Source organism: Chelmon rostratus, chromosome 3 (assembly GCF_017976325.1).
Source record: "Chelmon rostratus isolate fCheRos1 chromosome 3, fCheRos1.pri, whole genome shotgun sequence".
Taxonomy (NCBI): Eukaryota; Metazoa; Chordata; class Actinopteri; order Chaetodontiformes; family Chaetodontidae; genus Chelmon; species Chelmon rostratus.
Genome location: NC_055660.1, coordinates 16,157,628 through 16,175,519, shown reverse-complemented (window position 1 = coordinate 16,175,519; position 17,892 = coordinate 16,157,628). Strand labels below are relative to the sequence as shown.

Below are 17,892 nucleotides of genomic sequence, written 5' to 3'. Positions count from 1 at the left end.
CTTTCAGGCTGCTTCCTCTAATTTTAAAAAAGTTCACCACATTAATGTGACGTATTCATGTTTGTGATGAAATGGATTAATTTGTCGCTCATAAAGTCAGACGTTGGTGTGTGTGTGTTGCTCTCGGGGGTAATGAATCAGTGCAGTGACGCAGCGCATGATGAGTTGTGACCTGCTGCTCTGTCTCTGCGTCTTATCACGTACTCCACCCCCTGCACCTCCTCCCGCCTGCTGCGGCTCGCTCTGAGGCTCCACGGCTCTCTTCACTCACACTCCTCCGGACCTGTGGCTTCTGAGCCCACAGCTGGTGTCTTGATTTCTTGGTGCATCGGGTTTGGTAACTCCCGGACGGGTAAACTCCCTCTCACCAAACCATAATTCTGTGTGACTGTTTGTTGTTGTGCCTGGAGTCACTGTTTGAAGAAGAGAAACCGGGATGAGTCTGATGAGTGGTGTTGTGGTGTGCCTCGCTGTGTTTGGGGCTGTGAGGCTCTGCAGCGTGTTGGCAGGGCTCAGGCTCTGCCTGGTCTGGAGAGCTTCCTGGAAGTTCGTGCATGTCGCTCTGTGCACCATCAAAAGAGACCTCATGTAAGTGAATGTTTCTTCTTGTCATATTTGACCCTCGCTCATCCCCCATGCTGCCTGCTACAGTATGTCCTATTTTTGAACTTTACTTCATTCCCTCTCTGTCTAATAGGTGTCTGGCTGTTATCCTGCGAGTGAGGTTCTCCATGTACCGTAACCTGCGAAATAGAAGCACCATTCCTGCCCTGTTTGCCCAGGTGGTGGCAAAGCACCCAGACAAACCTGCTTTGATCTATGAGGCTACAGGAGAGGTGAGGACGCACTACAAATAAATGCAGCATCAGACCCTAACATCATATTGTCACATTGATGTCCGAATCTACTGTATCTCCATATTGTTTTCATTCCAGGTTTGGAGTTTCAGGGAGCTGCAGGAGCGCTGCCATGCTGTGGCTCACTGGGTGCTGGCGCAGGGATGGGCTGAGGGAGATGTGGTGGCCTTGTACATGGAGAACCAGCCTCTGGTTGTGGCTCTGTGGTTGGGTCTGGCTGTGGTCGGCGTAGAGGCTGCGCTCATCAACAACAACCTTCGACAGCAATCACTGCTGCACTGTGTCAGTGTGTGTGGAGCTCGTGCAATGGTGTTCGGGACAGAGATGAGAGGAGGTAGGATGCCAGCGTAGACTAAAGACAGCTGGAGGTATTGGCTAAATCAGGCTTGAACATGTGCATTCTTTTTCTACATTTCCGACACTTGCCATCGTCTCCCAGCGGTGTCAGAGGTGAGCGGCTCTCTGCAGCCCGACATGGCTTTGTTCAGCAGCGGCGAGCGGGACGAGGAGGAGGAGCTGTGCGGCCTCCGAGTTCAGAGGCTGGAGACCCTGCTGGACCGTTCGCCCAAACACCCACCACACTACACACCCAGGAAGGCATTCAACGGTGAGGCTCCACAGAGTGTGTGCGCATGGGGGTGCTGGTATGATTGTGTGTGACATGTCACAAAGCTTCGGTTGCAACACTTCTTTCTTTACCCCAGCAAGTCTTTGCCTGCCAGAGTAAAGCGCTCGCTGCCAGAGCTCACTCTCTCTTACGTCTTCTTAGGACATTGAATCCACCCGCACACACCACAGTCAAACAAATCATCAACCCACTTCAAAGAAATATTATATGTCACACAACATGTACGTGCATTGTGAAAGATATTTTGGTATTCACTTGATATGATAAAAAAAACACTCTGAATCTCCCCTCTGAGGTATCAGGTGATATATTCGTCCATTTACTTTTCCCTTATCAATCGGCTTATCTGCATTGTTTCTACCTCAGCTATCACATGACATTCCTAAGTTAATACTCTTCAAGTCTTCGCTTGTACCACCTTTGAGACATCCAAACAACATAGAAGGAGAGACAGAATGTGTTAAGGAATGATGGGGGTGCTGGGGTGCATACCACTGTGCTGAGCATTGCCTGTAGAAAGTCATCTCCATAGTGCTCACGTCTCTGTGGCTGTGTCCCCTCTCTCTCCATGCAGATAGACTTTTCTACATCTACACCTCTGGCACAACAGGAATGCCAAAGGCAGCTGTCGTGGTGCACAGTCGGTGAGTCTGTCTGTGATCTCATCAGAGCCAGTGATGACGCCTTGTTCGGTTTGTGGAGACGAGTTTGAGGAGTTTATTGACGCACTCACAGTAGCGACTTTTTGGGAAACGCTGCAGGACAACTGCGCCCAATTGCGTCAGCTCTGATGATTTGCCCCCACACATCTGACTATTTTTACAACCCTATATCTCATTTTTCATTGTCAGATGATTGCTGGGAGCCAGATTCTGTCTAGCGAGTAACTCTAACACTATGAGTTCAGGAAAATGTAGCAACATATGAAGGCTCATTAAAAAAATTGTTGACATCAGCATCACCAAACTGTAGTTAAGTGTTCCAGTGAAACTCAGCACTGTGAGGATTCTGGTCAGTGTCTTGATAAGCTGATGTCTGGTGATGATGGATCTTTTATTGACAGGTATTATCGCATCGCCTCCTTTGGTTTCCACTCCTTTGGCCTTTGTCATGACGACATCATGTACAACTGCCTGCCTTTGTATCATTCTGCAGGTAGGCCTTCCTCCAACTGATCTCTCAGCCATAATGTGCTTTTCCTGTCTTTAACAAGACAAATCATTCATTCAGTAACACATTTATTGTTGTGTCTTTTTCAGTGCTTCAGTATTAAGATTTTGTCAAAAAACAGTGTCATCGTGTAATTCCCACCCCTTTACAAACACAACACTTTTCCTTGGATACCATGATTCTAATTTCCATGATGCTGGTTTCCTTGTATACCATATGCTAATATAATGATGCTAATATACTATTGCTGTCATTACTGAAAACGTCATCACACCCATCACCATTTACACATCATCACTGCTGTGCTTTTGTGTTAGTGTGCTGGGATTCTCTGAAAAATTGCGTACCAGTAGTTGGATCTAATATCATTGGTTTGCAGTAACTGTGTCTTATTTTAAGATCATTTTGCTTCCTCTGACATGGATCAATGATATTGTCTGCGTCAAGGGTACATCTCTGAGTACTGTACTGCAAAATATGTGACCAGAATCAGTTAATTTAGGGAGAAAAAACAGATTGTACTTATTGACTGTAAAAATATGAATGTTTGCAGGTACCATCATGGGTGTAGGCCAGTGTTTGCTCTTTGGTTTGACTGTTGTGGTCAGGAGAAAGTTCTCAGCCAGTCGTTTCTGGGATGATTGTGTCAAACACAACTGCACTGTGAGTTCACACTGCCACCAAATTCAGTTAACGATGACTGCAGACGGCAGTTCCACTGATTCTCCTCAACCTACACTGACTGAGAATAGTTATATTGTTCTGTCCTTTGTGTGTGCGCGTCCAGGTAATTCTGTACATAGGTGAGATTTGCCGTTACCTGTTGGCCCAGCCAGTCTGTTCATCTGAGGCCCATCACCAGGTGCGCGTTGCTGTTGGTAACGGCCTCCGTCCCTCTGTGTGGGAAGAGTTTGTCCGGAGATTCAGAATACGACGAGTTGGGGAATTTTATGGCGCCACCGAATGCAACTGCAGCCTTATCAACATAGATGGAAAGGTGCGTGTTTATTTTAAAGGTAGAGTGAAGGATTTTCCAAACTGCATCCCGTCTCATTCACAACTCCTACATGTCCAGGTGGGGGCATGTGGCTTCAACAGTCGCATACTGCCCAGCTTTTACCCCATCAGACTGGTAAGGGTGCAGGAGAAGAACGGAGAGCTGCTCAGGGATTCACAGGGACTCTGTGCACCCTGTCTGCCTGGTGAGAGCACACACACACACACACACACACACACACACACACACACACACACACACACACACACACACACACACACAGCCACAACTGGATAAATCAAAATGATCTCTAGTATCTTCTCTCGTCTCTCTCTGTCTCGGCAGGTGAGCCAGGTATGTTAGTGGGACGCATCAACCACACTGATCCGCTCAGGAGATTCGATGGCTACGTTGATCAGGACTCCACCAATCGGAAAATAGCTCACAATGTTTTCAAGATGGGAGACTCTGCTTATGTCTCAGGTATGTTTCAATCTATCTCTTTAGAACACAGTCACAGTATTGTTGATGGACTGTCTGGGTTCTCAGGTGTCCTCCCACAGTCTGAAGACAAACAGTATAAGACAGCCGCACTGGAGACTGGAGAGTTAGTGATTCACTGTCTGTGATGATGGACTGGGAACCTGTCCATGCTGTTTAACACCTTCCACCTAGTGCATACAAAAATCAATTTATGATGATTAATAGAGACGATACAGTTTATTTAACCCCTGAAGTGAGCTGGCTACGCCACAGAGGCATAACAGAAACACAGAGGACTGCAATAGATACAAATACCAACAGACACTCAGAGGACAATACACAGTTTGGACATATGATTCAATAGGTTTCACTTTAGTAAAGCTCACTATCAGGACTCATCATGAAAAATCCATGTCCAGTCCATAATATTAACATTTACAAAAGGCTTTATATGCTGTTTTGTCTAATAGACGGAACAGTGACTCACCATTATATTATATCAAAGTTAAAACTGATGAATAATCATCATGACAGACTTCTGCTCTGTTATCCCCTCCAGGGATGATGATGATGATTGTTGTTATTTCCATCTTTGTCTGTCTTCCTATTTTCGTCTCTCAGGTGACGTGCTGGTGATGGATGAATATGGCTACATTTATTTTAGGGACCGCATCGGCGACACGTTTCGCTGGCGAGGGGAGAACGTTTCCACCACAGAGGTGGAAGGAGTCCTCAGTGGCCTCCTGGGACACACAGATGTCGCCGTCTATGGAGTTTCTGTACCAGGTAGAGATGAGACGAAACAGGACAGAAGAAAAAGATTAAGTGGGTGTGACATCATCTAGTCTATTCATTACCTTATCTGTCTGTGTGTGCGCAGGTGTGGAGGGAAAGGCTGGCATGGCAGCAGTAGCTCACACAGGAGGCCAGTTTGACCTGGATGCGTTCTTGATTGCTGTCCAGAAAGCGCTGCCTTCCTACGCACGCCCCGTCTTCCTCCGACTCATGCCGTCTGTTGACACTACAGGTGAGACGCTGATGCAAGGACATGCAAACACACGCACGCTGAAAAAAGTCACACACAACTTCACAGCTTCATTTTCCACTGTTGTCCTCAGGTACCTTCAAAATCCAGAAGACGCGTCTGCAGAGGGAAGGATACAAGCCACAAGGCTCGAGTGAAAAGATTTATTTCCTGGATGGTCGTGCCGGGCGTTATGAGGCTGTCACTGATGAGCTATATAGTGCCATCATGGAGGGGAGAGTGTGTCTATGAGACAGGAGGAGGCTGAGAAGACACAGACTGCTGAAGAGGATAGTGTGTATATTTCAAAGGGGAAAACATTGCTGTTTTTTGCAATTAAATAGACTCATTTAAATATTTCTTCAACCAAATTTAATGCATTTTTTTCATTTATGTTACATTTTGTCAATGTTTTTCCATACCTGTTTTATATATTTTTAATAAAAGATAAAAGCCTTTAACTGTTGACGGCATTTTACATCAGAGGACAAGATGAAGAGTTTTACATCAGAGGATGCATCACTGTGCTTTTTAAATGCTGATGAGCACACAGTAAATGTAAAGTATATATTTTCATCACACTCCTTGGAAACAAAATTCAGTCTAATCAGTTCTTAAATGCATTAGAAAGAAGACTAAGAGTGGATCCATGCTGGCAGCTGTACTCAGACACAATGACGCCTTGGACTAAATGCTAACTGTTATGTATCACAAAGAGCGAGGCCAGGACCCAGATGCAGAGACAAACACAGGAAACAAAAACTTCTTCCCAAAAATCAAAGGCCACGAGGGGCAAAGTACCAACAGAAAACTCAAGCTCAATAACAAAGTGACAAATTAAAGGATGAACTAAAAATCACTGTTACCGGAAAAACTTGAACTAGCAAATAACGATAAAATACACAAACCAAAAACTCACTACGAGCGAGGCGATCACGAGCGAGGCGATCACGAGAGAGCGACTAGAGAGGCACTGACACAGGGAATAGTCCAGCAACGAGACCAGAGCGGAGGCTGCTTATAAAGGGCCGGTAATTAGCCAATTAGGGACAGGTGCGTCTCAGCGCTCTCCGCCAGGTGATCAGCACCGCCCCTCTCCTGTTCCAGTCTGAAACAAAAAAAAAAAACACAGCATAAGTGTAAGGCTTGGAGGGCATGATTTCACAACCATAACAGCTAACATCAGTGGATAGATAGATAGATAGATAGATAGATAGATAGATAGATAGATAGATAGATAGATAGATAGATAGATAGATAGATAGATAGATAGATGGATAGATAGATACTTTATTAATCTCCAAAGAGACATTTACGTTTACAGTATGTTGAGCAGGTGTAACATTTACAGTGTTCACTATCTTAATTTAGAGTGCTTGCATGCTAACATTTGCGAATTAGCACTAAACACAGTACAGCTTCAGCTGGTAGTTTTGAATCGAAGTGTTGGGCAAATAAAAACTGAAAAGTTAAAATGAAAAGTTACGGGAACGACAAATTGATTATAGTTCATCCTGACAGGAACATGAATGTTAGTACCAAATGGCAAGGTGATCCATCCAGTAGTTGAGGCATTCATTTAAAAGTCAGGACCTCACCAAAGTCCCCAGGATTCATCCTCTGGGGAAAAATTTCAATCCATCCAATAGTTGCTGAGATACTTCAGTCTGGACCAACCAGCCGATAGACTGACGTTGCCATCCCTAGAATAGCATGACCAAAAACAAAGGACACTTGTGTGAATGCTAAAGATGGCATTTTAAATCATTGTTGCTGTAGGCTTTTGCTATTCGTTACAGGGATAATGAACCAGATGATCCACATGATTCATCTGGACTTGTTTGTGATTGCCAGGGTCGCTGTTGCTGACGTTTAGGGCTCTGTTAAGTGAAACATGGTAGGTCACACTGAACCTGGGCTTCCTGCTCTGTGTTTTGACAGCAGGTCTGTTGTCTTTAGTCTTTTCCTTTTTATCAGTGGGTTTTGTTTTAATGAGCTGATCCTTAGTGCTGCGTCTCAGGGGGTTGGTTTTCTCCTCTCTCATAGTGCAATTTGCTGAGTGTTCGTCTTCAGTCAGATGTCCACACTCGGACATCTTGCTTTTGCTGTTAGTTGATGCAGCGTTAATGTCTCCCTCAGTGCAAGATTCACTTTTCATCAGCTGATCCTCCTCAGCGATAGCAGTGTCATCCACAGAGACATAATCTGACCCAACACTCACGTTCACTCTCTGTTCCAACACAGCAAGACGCCCACTCAACGATACACTCTCAAGGTATGGGTACACCTTTTCAGTAAAGCGATGTCTAAATGTGAAAAGATGGGTTTCAGCATCTCCGTTCATGAATGCCAGCGTCCCTTCATCCCAGTCCAGCCTCACACGGATCCTGCTAAGGTGGGGTAAGTGGTCCAGATCCAGGTCCTGAGAGGGGGTGGTCAGAGCTCGGTACTCGCCGTCTCGCAGGCTGATACACCAGAGTCCTGCCTCTGGACAGGCCTCAAATTGTGTCCTTCTGGAAACTGACTGAGCTGCCACACCGACTGTCCAATTATCGGTGTCACCAACCTGTTCAGATCAATAGAGAAAAGGATTAGACAGGTGGTAGATGGAAGCTCGTATGCTAACACATGCTAACAGAAACGCATGTATCTCAAGGTTTGTGTATACTAGAACCCATCTGATCCTGAATTCCTGAGACTGACATGTGAGAGTGAATAAATCCATATATGGGCTGATATTTGCTTTTACACAACACATAATTTTGCCAAAAAAATCTGGCACAGTGCACATTTTGGCAAGGATCCCCCAAATGTGTTTTTTAAAGAGCTGACAGAGGCTGGATATCTAACACTACTTTGACTATCAGTGACAGCCAAGATCCAAGGCTATGTTTACAAATAAGGACAGTCCATCATTGTTATACTACTCAGGCTCTTGTACAGTAAATACCTCAATGTCCCAACAATGCACTCCTGAGTCAAAGCCCTCTCTGGCCAGGATGCAGGAATTAGTCTGGAACCGTTCAGGGTTAGCTGGGACAACATACAGACTCTGTTCCAGCCCCTGTGAGGGTCCAGGGGTGATATGGACGCTGTTTAAACCAGGAGACACGCTCAGAGACTGACCAGCCGTCCTGGGGTCCAGGGTCACTGGAGCTGGAAGATTCAAACGGGGGTAAGAGATACTGAAGGAGGGAGCAGGGAGGGAGGAAGAGAACAGGAAGGGTAAGAAACTGACTGTACGGTGCGATGTGCTTCATCTTCTCCCACACAGCATACTGGAGGTTGCCCAGGTGTTTGGCCACATCGATTAGAGGTCTGCAAACCCTCTGTGGCTCCTGGCTACCTGCCCATGTACTGCAGCAGATACATATGAACATGCAGACAGTTACACCATTGCATTTGCGCTACTATATATATCTCATACATGAGCTTGTGTTTGAAAAATACCCAGAAATGTCCCACACCTGTTCATCGTGTCTTGGTAGTTCTGCAAAAAAGGACTCGTATGGTTACTAAATACAAACACAAACATTGTTCCACTCATTGACTAATTATGTAGCATTTGATTGATGTTACCTCTAAGAATTTAACCCCATCTCCTCCTGCATCTAGCTCCTCCTCAATGAGCTGGATCTTCTCTTCCAGAGACTTTATCGCCTGGTTCATTCTGTCTATCTGTTCTCCTGCCTCTCTCTTCTTCTCCTCCTGTTTCTTCCGGAGTATAACTAGCCTGGCTGCCTCCTCCTCTCTCAAAAAACGGTGAAGACTCTCAAATTCCTTTTCCATGTGCTCCTCTGTGACTTTGGCCTCAGCCTGGGAAGAGAAACAAGGAAAGTGTGGAAGAAGGAGGAAGAGGAGGTCCAAAAGCAGTGACTTCAGACAGCTTTCTGAATGATTTTTAGCTGAGCTTTGCAGTCACAGCTCTACCTGGTTATGTCTGCATGCATGTTGACAGGCCTGTGTGACTCTCTCAAAGTGAATCTTCTTCTCCATCAGTCCATTTAGTGAAGTTTGGAGCTCTGCCTAGTGGCCAAAAGGAGAACTACTTTGAAATGACGCTCCATCAGTATCTGTTGGGACTATCACAGGTTAGCAGTACATTTACTCAAGTAGGCTACTCTACGTACATGCAGTTTTGAGGTACGTGTATTTTACTTCAGTAGGGTGTTTACTTTATCTACAGTTATTAGATTACTTTGCAGATTTATGTTTTATTCACAAAACCTGTGAGGAGTTTATGGAAGAAGATACAGTATGAAACTACCCAACATACATACTGTATCATTCTTTACAAGCTTTATAACAACATTAATATGCTGCTTACATGTGAACTCATGAATCAGTATAATCGAGTAACAATAATACTCATAACACTTTAGTAAAACTATAAGTTGTGGTACTACTTATACTCTCACTTAGGTAAAATGCAGCTTGGTGTGTTTACTCAATACTGTACTTTGGCACAATTTTCAGCTATTTGTACTTCACTTGAGTAACCCCATGTTATACTATATATACTCCACAACATTTATTTAACAGCTCTAGTTCACTACTTTGAAACTGAAAGACTCTGCCTACTTTGGCTGTTCAGACCTCCTCTCAGTTTGAAGCTGAGAGGACCTTTGTTTGACAATAACAGGGTATCTGCAGGCCTTGAAAAGCATTGAACTCAGTTCCCTCAAAGAAAAGGCCTTTGAAGGTGTTAAAATGTTTTTTTTTTGTTGCAGGAGGCTGTTAAATTAAAATTTAAATAAATTTGCCGGCATCATCAGACCTGTAGGAAACACTGTTGTTGCTGCTAGCTACAGCAGCTAAGAGGCTCATCATCTCATAATGGACAAGTGTTAATAGTAGAGTTTAAATTATATTTAAATTGGTTAATCAATCCATCTTTTTTCTGTCACTTATTTGGGTCCAGGTCACATTAATTGATTAATTATAATACTTTGAATTACGTTGTACTTTTCACTCTGCATAATGAGCATTACTTTCAATTCTTTCAATGCATTTTTCAGATAATACTTAAGTACTTTAAGCAATATTTTGATTGCAGGATTTACTTGAAGTGGAATATTTTTACATTGAGGCTTTATGATCCATATTCATGAGCGAGCACTGTGCACTGATGGTATTAACAGGAGCTCAACACAGCCCACCAGCTCCTCAGATTTTTCTTAGCATTCCAAACATGCATTTGTGACATGATAATAGCAACAGTAATTACCAACCTAGTTTTCAGATCGGTGCCTCTTTGAAAGTCACTCTAAATTCTGCCTGTATAAACTAATCTTGGATTAACACAAGACAGCATCTGTTTGGGCCGGAAAATGAATATTTACAGGAGAAAAAATGCCTGACTGCCTCCTTGTTTAGATATCCACTCGCTGTGTCGCAGGAAGCATGTTAATAAAGAAGTATGAAACAGCCATGAGATGTCCCCCTCAGCAAAAAAAAAACGGGTTCAAATCTTGGAAGAGGATGTGTTGTAGGGTGCTTGACTATCGTGTGACGTCTTTGTGCTCCTGTTTGGTTTGGCTTTGTGGCAGCTGTAGCTCCCTTCAAGCACTTATTCTGGCAATCATCTGGCCTGCTGAAGTGTCCTTGAGGAAAACAGTGAATTCCTGCCAGCTGCTCTGTATCCATTCCTTCAGCATGATTTCAGTGGAGGAAGGCCTACTATTTCCAGGCTTTTCCTTAAATAGTTCTCTCAAAGCGGTCGAAAGATACACCTCAGGATTCACAGAATGATTAATCTGATGAAAAAAATACATTCATCTACACAAAAGTATGTTCTCTCTTATAATTTGGGTTTTTTTTGTTAATTACTGGACAATTTTGAGGCTTCTAAACATATTTAAATGAGACAATTTAAGAGAGGAACATCATTAAGCAGTGATTTGAGGATGGAAAATATCTATATTGATTCACTATTATTATAATAGTACTTCTCTCAAAGGCTACGTTCATTGTAGAACTTGTGTTTTCAAACGTTTTGCAGTGCCTGATTCCTACCTTGCAGTCAGTTGCAGCCTCAGCCAGGGCGTAAACTCTGTGTCCTGCATGGCTCACAGCTGCACATTGTTTACATAAAGGTTCCAGGTCATCCAAACAGAACATAGACAGGATCTCTCCATGTTCCTCACACTCCTCCTCTGGACAGCCAGCTGTCCAGGGAGGCCAGGCCAGGTCTTCTGCCTCTGCCCCTGCAGGGGACACAGGAAGAAAGGACTGGCAGCTCATGCTGGGGGGGCTGCTGGTGGTCTGAAGCTCCAGATTTGCAGCCAGTCTTGTTTGTGTGAGTTTGTGTGAAGCAGATGACAAGTGGGAACATGGGGGGACAGAAAACGAGGGGAGGAGCAGTGTGATCGTGTGTGTTGCTATAAGAGTTGCTTGCACAGGTGTCGTACATGAGCGTGGATGTGAGGCGTGGATTCGTGCTGTATCTGTGTACAGATCTGCTTACACGCTCCTTTTCAGACTTGAAGCTTAGCCAGCGTGCCTACACCAGATCCCATACATCACTCTGCAGTGTCAGTCTGACTTTCATGAGCCTGCGGTTTATGGTATTCTCTCACATCCTGAGGCCAAATTCATGCCTGTGCTCGTTACTTTTACTACTTCACCCATTCCCCCGCTTCCAAATACAGCAGTTCTTTCATTCAATTGCATATTTTGCAAGCAACAATAAGATGTAATTGGCTTCTGATGACATTTTGTCATTCACTTGTGTGAAGCGGGAATTTTTGTGATGTGCACAGTTTCCGATTTCACTTGTAGTATCAAGTTTTAAATGTGTGCTTATTTGTTCAAGCCTGTCTGATTCGGGTGTGAATAAAATAGCAGAGTGAGAATGTCTGCAAGTTGTTCAGTTTGCAGACAGACAATAATACTTTATGTATTGCATGTCAGGCCTGAGTTATGCTAAATGGATCCATTTCATTGGCCTTTAACATTTTGAGCTGCTCAGATTCACAGCACATGTAGGACCGATCAGCCCTGACAGGTGAATCATATTTCACTGAATCACATGCCCCGAAGTGAAATGAATGACATATAATCTGTTATCCTGAATTTGCAACTGGTCGGGTGGTACATGCAGAATAAAATGTGTGATAGATTAGTAGAGATAAGCCGCAATATTACTGCGATGACATGTCATTAATAACGACTGATATGCCTTAATTCATTTCACTTAAAGGCAGACAGACATGACCTTCAGTGCGTGACTATTAATCAAAGCTATAACTAGATTCATACTGATAGCGATACCTGTGAACATGGCTTCATAGCTTTCTTTCATCGTCTCATGCAGGTTGTCATATATGGACTGACTACACTGTTTATACGGGTGCCACTATACAAGCATGACCGTGTGCATGTGCGCGTTCTGCGGCGGCACGTTCTCACACAGCAGCTGAAAGACATCACAGCAGTACAGCAGCTGTCTCTGCATGTGTGTTTGCATGTATTTTCTATGATGTTTTTGAAGAGTTCTTCAAGTCCAAAGTGATGAAAGGGTGAATATGAACATATGAGGGCATCAGTGAGGTCAGTTGTTGTTTTTCCACGTCCGTCTCAAGCATTGACTCAACATAAATCAGTTTTATTGAGTAGACTACAGAGAAATGATGTGCGAGTGAAGGAAGAGGTGGAGGAAGAGCGATAGAAAAAAAGGTCAAGATAAACGGCTGCAACCAATAAAGAAAACAGGTTAGTATCAGACAAGGGCAGTAAGAAATAAACCGGAGAAAAGAGACTGATGAAAGGGAAACAGCAGAGAATGGGATAGAAGCTCACCTGTCACCTGAACTCCAAAGAGCACAGGTACATCTCAGGTAAGCAGAAGTGGTGTCAGCTCTGTTTGTCTCTCTTCCCAACTACTGAAACATGCTGAGATGTAAAGAAAATGCTTGTCAGCGTTTGGAACTCAAATATTACGCTTATGTCTTATTTGTTACATTAAAATGTCAATAATTGTATCCTTAATATTGCCCTCTCTTTGTTTCCTCCTCTGTTATTCATGCTCAATAGCAGAGAATATTTACCAAGCACCCTCTGTGCCTGCAGACACAGACACAGATCCAATCTGCAAATTAAGTCAATATCTATCACATAAGTATTTCCACATCAGCTTTGGTGACACATTAAACCAACGTATTCCCACATTCTGTTGAATGATTGTGAATTTGGCGGCGATCTGGTGACTGAAGACCATAGCATGTTATTCACAATCGGTTCATACTCATCAAACTATTCAATGATCCCTTGTTCACCGTGTGAAAGCATCATTTCTCCAATCAAGTGATTAGATTTTTTCTTTAATGTTTCACCTGCACTTACTGGTATTGAATTGTTGGAGTCTTTGCTTCCATGAACCAACACAGCACATTGTTGACATCATGGAGGTGCTGGCTCCTCTCTAGCAACGTCTCGTCAGCTCAAATCTCTTGACCCACGTGAGGAGCAAACACGTGGAGCCCATCGAACCTCGCCCTCTGATCCAGCATCCAGTAAGAAATTTACATTTTTTTAATGTTTATCTCTGCACATTTTTACAGATAAAACTTTGCATTATTTTTGTCAACAGTGTTAAAAGTAAACAGTAGATTTCTTAACAACCTTGTTCTACCCTGTGTTCCAGGATGTTGTTGCTCATGCTGGGACTGTGATAGAAGTTACTTTGCCTCAATACCTGGATGGGATCTGGACACATCGCCACCTACAGGTCACCCACACTTTTGCAGTCAAGAGTCGTGAGTCCAAACAGGTACGAACAGAAATCCGGGAGCCATCTGCTCCCTGACCTACATCTGGTTCTGTCACGGTAGCCTGATCTGCACATTGTATGTCCTGTGTGTGTGTGTGTGGTTGGATGTGACTTTGAATGCTGCAGGTATTTGAAGGTGGTTGGGGGTGTAAGACAGAACTGGTGCTTTCTGGCTGTCATATCTGCACCTCCGCACAAGAGCATCGTAAGATAGTGGAAGACATGTGCCGACACATCAACGGTATGCTTTTAGGCTGCAGCTGCTATTTATTGTCTATAGGCAGCCGGAACGTACACATTGTTGCAAACGCACTGTAATGTCTGTGCTTCTGTGTGCATGCACGCTTCAGGTAAGTCAGGCGATACAATGGCATGTTGGGATTGCCCCACAGCATTTCCTGTCTTCATACAGCACCCTTACAGTGCCCCAGTGTCTCTGGCTGCGGATCACACCAGGAGCAGACACGGTGGGCCAGCATCCTACGAGCTGCAACACATCATCAGAACTCACTGTTTCCAATCACAACATTTCCACATGCTTCAATGCCACTTTTAAAGTTATTCTTTTCACCATCCATTCCCGTCATTGTGCATTGTCTGGTAGCACTCTGGTGTGAAGATTTGCCAGAATCTGGAGCCTTCTTAGCTGCTGCCTATTCTTTGAAGAAGAAGCTGTCAAACAGAGGTACATCCAGGGGCATCATGGGGAAGAGGTGAGCAGTCGCACATAACGTCATTCCCACTTTCCCTCTCCTCTCTTTTTTCATCCATTTTAAACCATTCCTCTTTGCCCTAATGTTTAACCATCTTACACTCATCTACTAATCATCAGACAAAAGTTCACGTTGTTTGCTGCCTTCTTTTCCGATCAACTGAGCCATGTTGCCTCTCATATATCTACCGTATTTCCACGTTCTACTTGTTCCATGTTCTTCCTCTGTCTTTCTTTGCCATTTGGGTGTTGTAAGCATGGTGATGGAAGAAGTGATGTCTTACCTCTATGAGCAAGTATTGCCCAGGATTATTGTACACCACAGCAGCAGGAGGCTGCCTGGATCAGAATGAGTGAAAGGAAAAATAACATGTGCAATATAATTTAGCTTAAGCATACACATACATATGCATAGGTAGAAGCCAATGGACTGATGCAGCTCTTTGTCTTAACCTCTAGTATGTGTATTTGTGCATGTCTGCCAGTTGAGGGCTACAGGACAGCAAAATGCCAGGTAAAAGCTGCCATGGCTGCTGTGAAGGAGGACAACAGCAACCAACAGGCCAGTGTGATGCAAGACCACATTGCTCGATCACATGATCACAGGTGTGCGTGACACACCCACCTGTGATGGATTCGTTTCTGCCTGGCGATACTTCCTGTGATGGCATCATAGACCTGGCATCAAAAAGCACATCCATGAAAGATGTCAGAAAAGGTGGTGCATTGAGCACTTACATCATTTAAAGTCACCTCTCTTTCCTTTACATTTTTAAGATGCTAATTTGGATGTTGCTCTTTTGATGGTCCCAAAATGAATAAAAAGATTAGAAAGAAAAAAAAGTCACACCTAAGTTTTGATTTTTTCGTTTTGAATACCTGATACTTCTGGCACTTCAATAAAATAATGTGAAAAGGCTAAATCACTCTTTGGTTGAACTGCTGACAACTCGCATTCACTCTAAGGCCATAATCTGGATAACTACAAAATAACATGGCTTTATTTTAAATGGTCACAAGCCAAAAATGAGTTTTCCAATTGTTCCAGACGTAAAGATGGTAGCCAAACATTGTGTTAGCCTTGCACAAAGTAAGAGCAGAAGGAGGATCGTCCTTGAGGCGACAGGGGAGGTGTTTTTATAGTTTCTTTAGACCACTTCATTATGTGACTGGCAGCTATTCAACTGCATAATTATATAACGGAAAGTAAAGTGTTTACAAAGCCTGAGGCACATAATGCAAGCTCGACTCATGCTCCTTCTAAAGTATAAGAGTAACTTATTAAAACACATGTGGATACCTTATTAACCATCATCCATTAAAATCAGCATAGAATAAATAATCTGTTGAGTATTTTTCTGCTTACACGTACACCTACACTCTAATGTGAGCTGATACGACTGACTGTCATTGACGATACATAGCACTGTACACTAGCTGTCTTTGTCTTAGGTGCTGTCACCTCTGAGTGGCCTCGGTCCACACGGTGCCAGGATGTGGTGGACAGGCTGGAGTTGAGCTCGGAGAGCTCCAGGAGGCTCCAGGAGACGTGGGGAGTCCACGCTGGAGCCTGGAGACCTTTATTACTTAACCCTATAATGCTGTGGGTATCATATTTGATATAACCATATGGTAAAAACTTTGCTCAAAATGATACAAACAAAAAAACATATTTGCAATTTTTTTTAATAAAAAAAATTGTTAAAGGGCCAAATAAAGTCTTCAAAGTCAAAAAAATAGAATTTTCTGTCCATTATTTCTTGGGTCAGGCATTATAGGGTTAAAGCTCAGAACGCTCTCCACAAAGTAATTCAACAAACATGTTTGAGTATCCAAAGAATAGGTTAAAGAATAGCGTTTTTAAAAATAAGCCATGCCTTCTCTGATGTCTCTCCACCCGTCTCTGTCTTCCAGGAGGTTGATGCGTGCACTGTGATGTTCTGGAGGGTGGTCTCTCGATACCCATGTTCTTCTCTAGTCTCTTCTCAGCTCACGGCCGTGCTGTGTAGGGTCAAAGAGAGAGTGGTAAAGACGTGTATCTGGGTGGGTTTGGGACAAAAACACTTCTCTTGAATTGCAAACCAAATACACATTTCCCTGTCTGCGCCTGTCTGCGTCTCACACATGCACAGTGCAAACAAACACAGCACCTGGAAACAGAACTGCTGGTTCTCCAATCTCAATTAATTCTGGAGATGATCCTGCAGATGTCACTGCCAGCATTTACACATGGTGCCGGTGAGCAGGTATGTGTCTTAACGGGTGTACTTTAAGCTTAGTGTCTTCACTTTGGTCTTCATTTTGATGGTACCTCCTCCTGGTTTCAGGATGTCTCGTTATCATGTCATGGTGAAGTCAGAACAAGCCCTCTTCATACACCCTGACACCATCTTCCCCCCACATTTTCAAGAAGGTAGTGTCAAGGTTATATATTCGGCTGCAGTGATCAGGTACTCCCTGCCACAGCAGTTCATGCCTCCCCCTGTCAATCCCAGTGACTCCTGCAGCTCCAGCTCTACTTTCTTATAGCCAGTGTACCACTGTCTGCTAACTCCTGGTGAGTGCAGGAACAGAATCTGAAACATATCAAACACTATGCCTGGGTGATAACTCTTTGACCAACTCAGAAAAGTCATCTAGCTGTGAGGTTACTAGTGTCCCTCACCTCATCTTGCATGTATGTAGGAGAACCTACAGTGGCCTTCACATCAATGTACAAACAGGGAAGGCGCTCTGTAGAGCCAGTGTTTGGTTTGTCCAATCTGTAGAAACATGGCAGATTCAGTGAAAGAGGACTCCCTCTATAGATATAAAGAGCTCATTCTAAGGTCATTCTTACACACTAATGAAAACACACTTGTGAATATTATATTCCACTCTGCCTATAGACCCCCCTAATTCCTACACACTGGACCTTTTAGTATATTTGAGTAGGGGACGATGAATCAGTTAGTGATTTGGAAGAACTTGTACTTCTGGTCGATCTTCACTCTGATGAATAAAAGAATAACTCAATTAGCCTTAGTTGTCCTTACTTGAGTTCATTGCAACACAAATCTGATGCCAGTGGAGATCTTGGCACAGCATATATAGATGGACAGTCAAAATATCAAAAGCTTAAAGTAACATTACATTCACACAGCTTTATCAGAATTAGAATCGGCTTTATTGGCCAAGTATGTGTGCATTGCACTCAATGCACATAGAGCTGAACGAGGACGAAAAGAGTTAAACTGTGCAAAATATATAAT

The 17,892-nt window shown here is 43.6% G+C and overlaps 1 protein-coding gene across 1 annotated transcript; it reads left to right on the top strand.

The window, feature by feature from the left end:
• Positions 1 to 256: 256 nt before the first annotated feature.
• Positions 257 to 5,614, top strand: LOC121603824 (long-chain fatty acid transport protein 1-like). Its single transcript, XM_041933069.1, has 13 exons — positions 257 to 588; positions 698 to 836; positions 936 to 1,191; positions 1,297 to 1,464; positions 2,060 to 2,129; positions 2,549 to 2,640; positions 3,209 to 3,318; positions 3,443 to 3,652; positions 3,731 to 3,857; positions 3,998 to 4,135; positions 4,757 to 4,921; positions 5,016 to 5,162; positions 5,254 to 5,614. The coding sequence occupies exons 1-13, from the start codon at positions 437 to 439 to the stop codon at positions 5,409 to 5,411; spliced, it is 1,932 nt and encodes a 643-aa protein (XP_041789003.1). The 5' UTR covers positions 257 to 436; the 3' UTR covers positions 5,412 to 5,614.
• Positions 5,615 to 17,892: the final 12,278 nt, after the last annotated feature.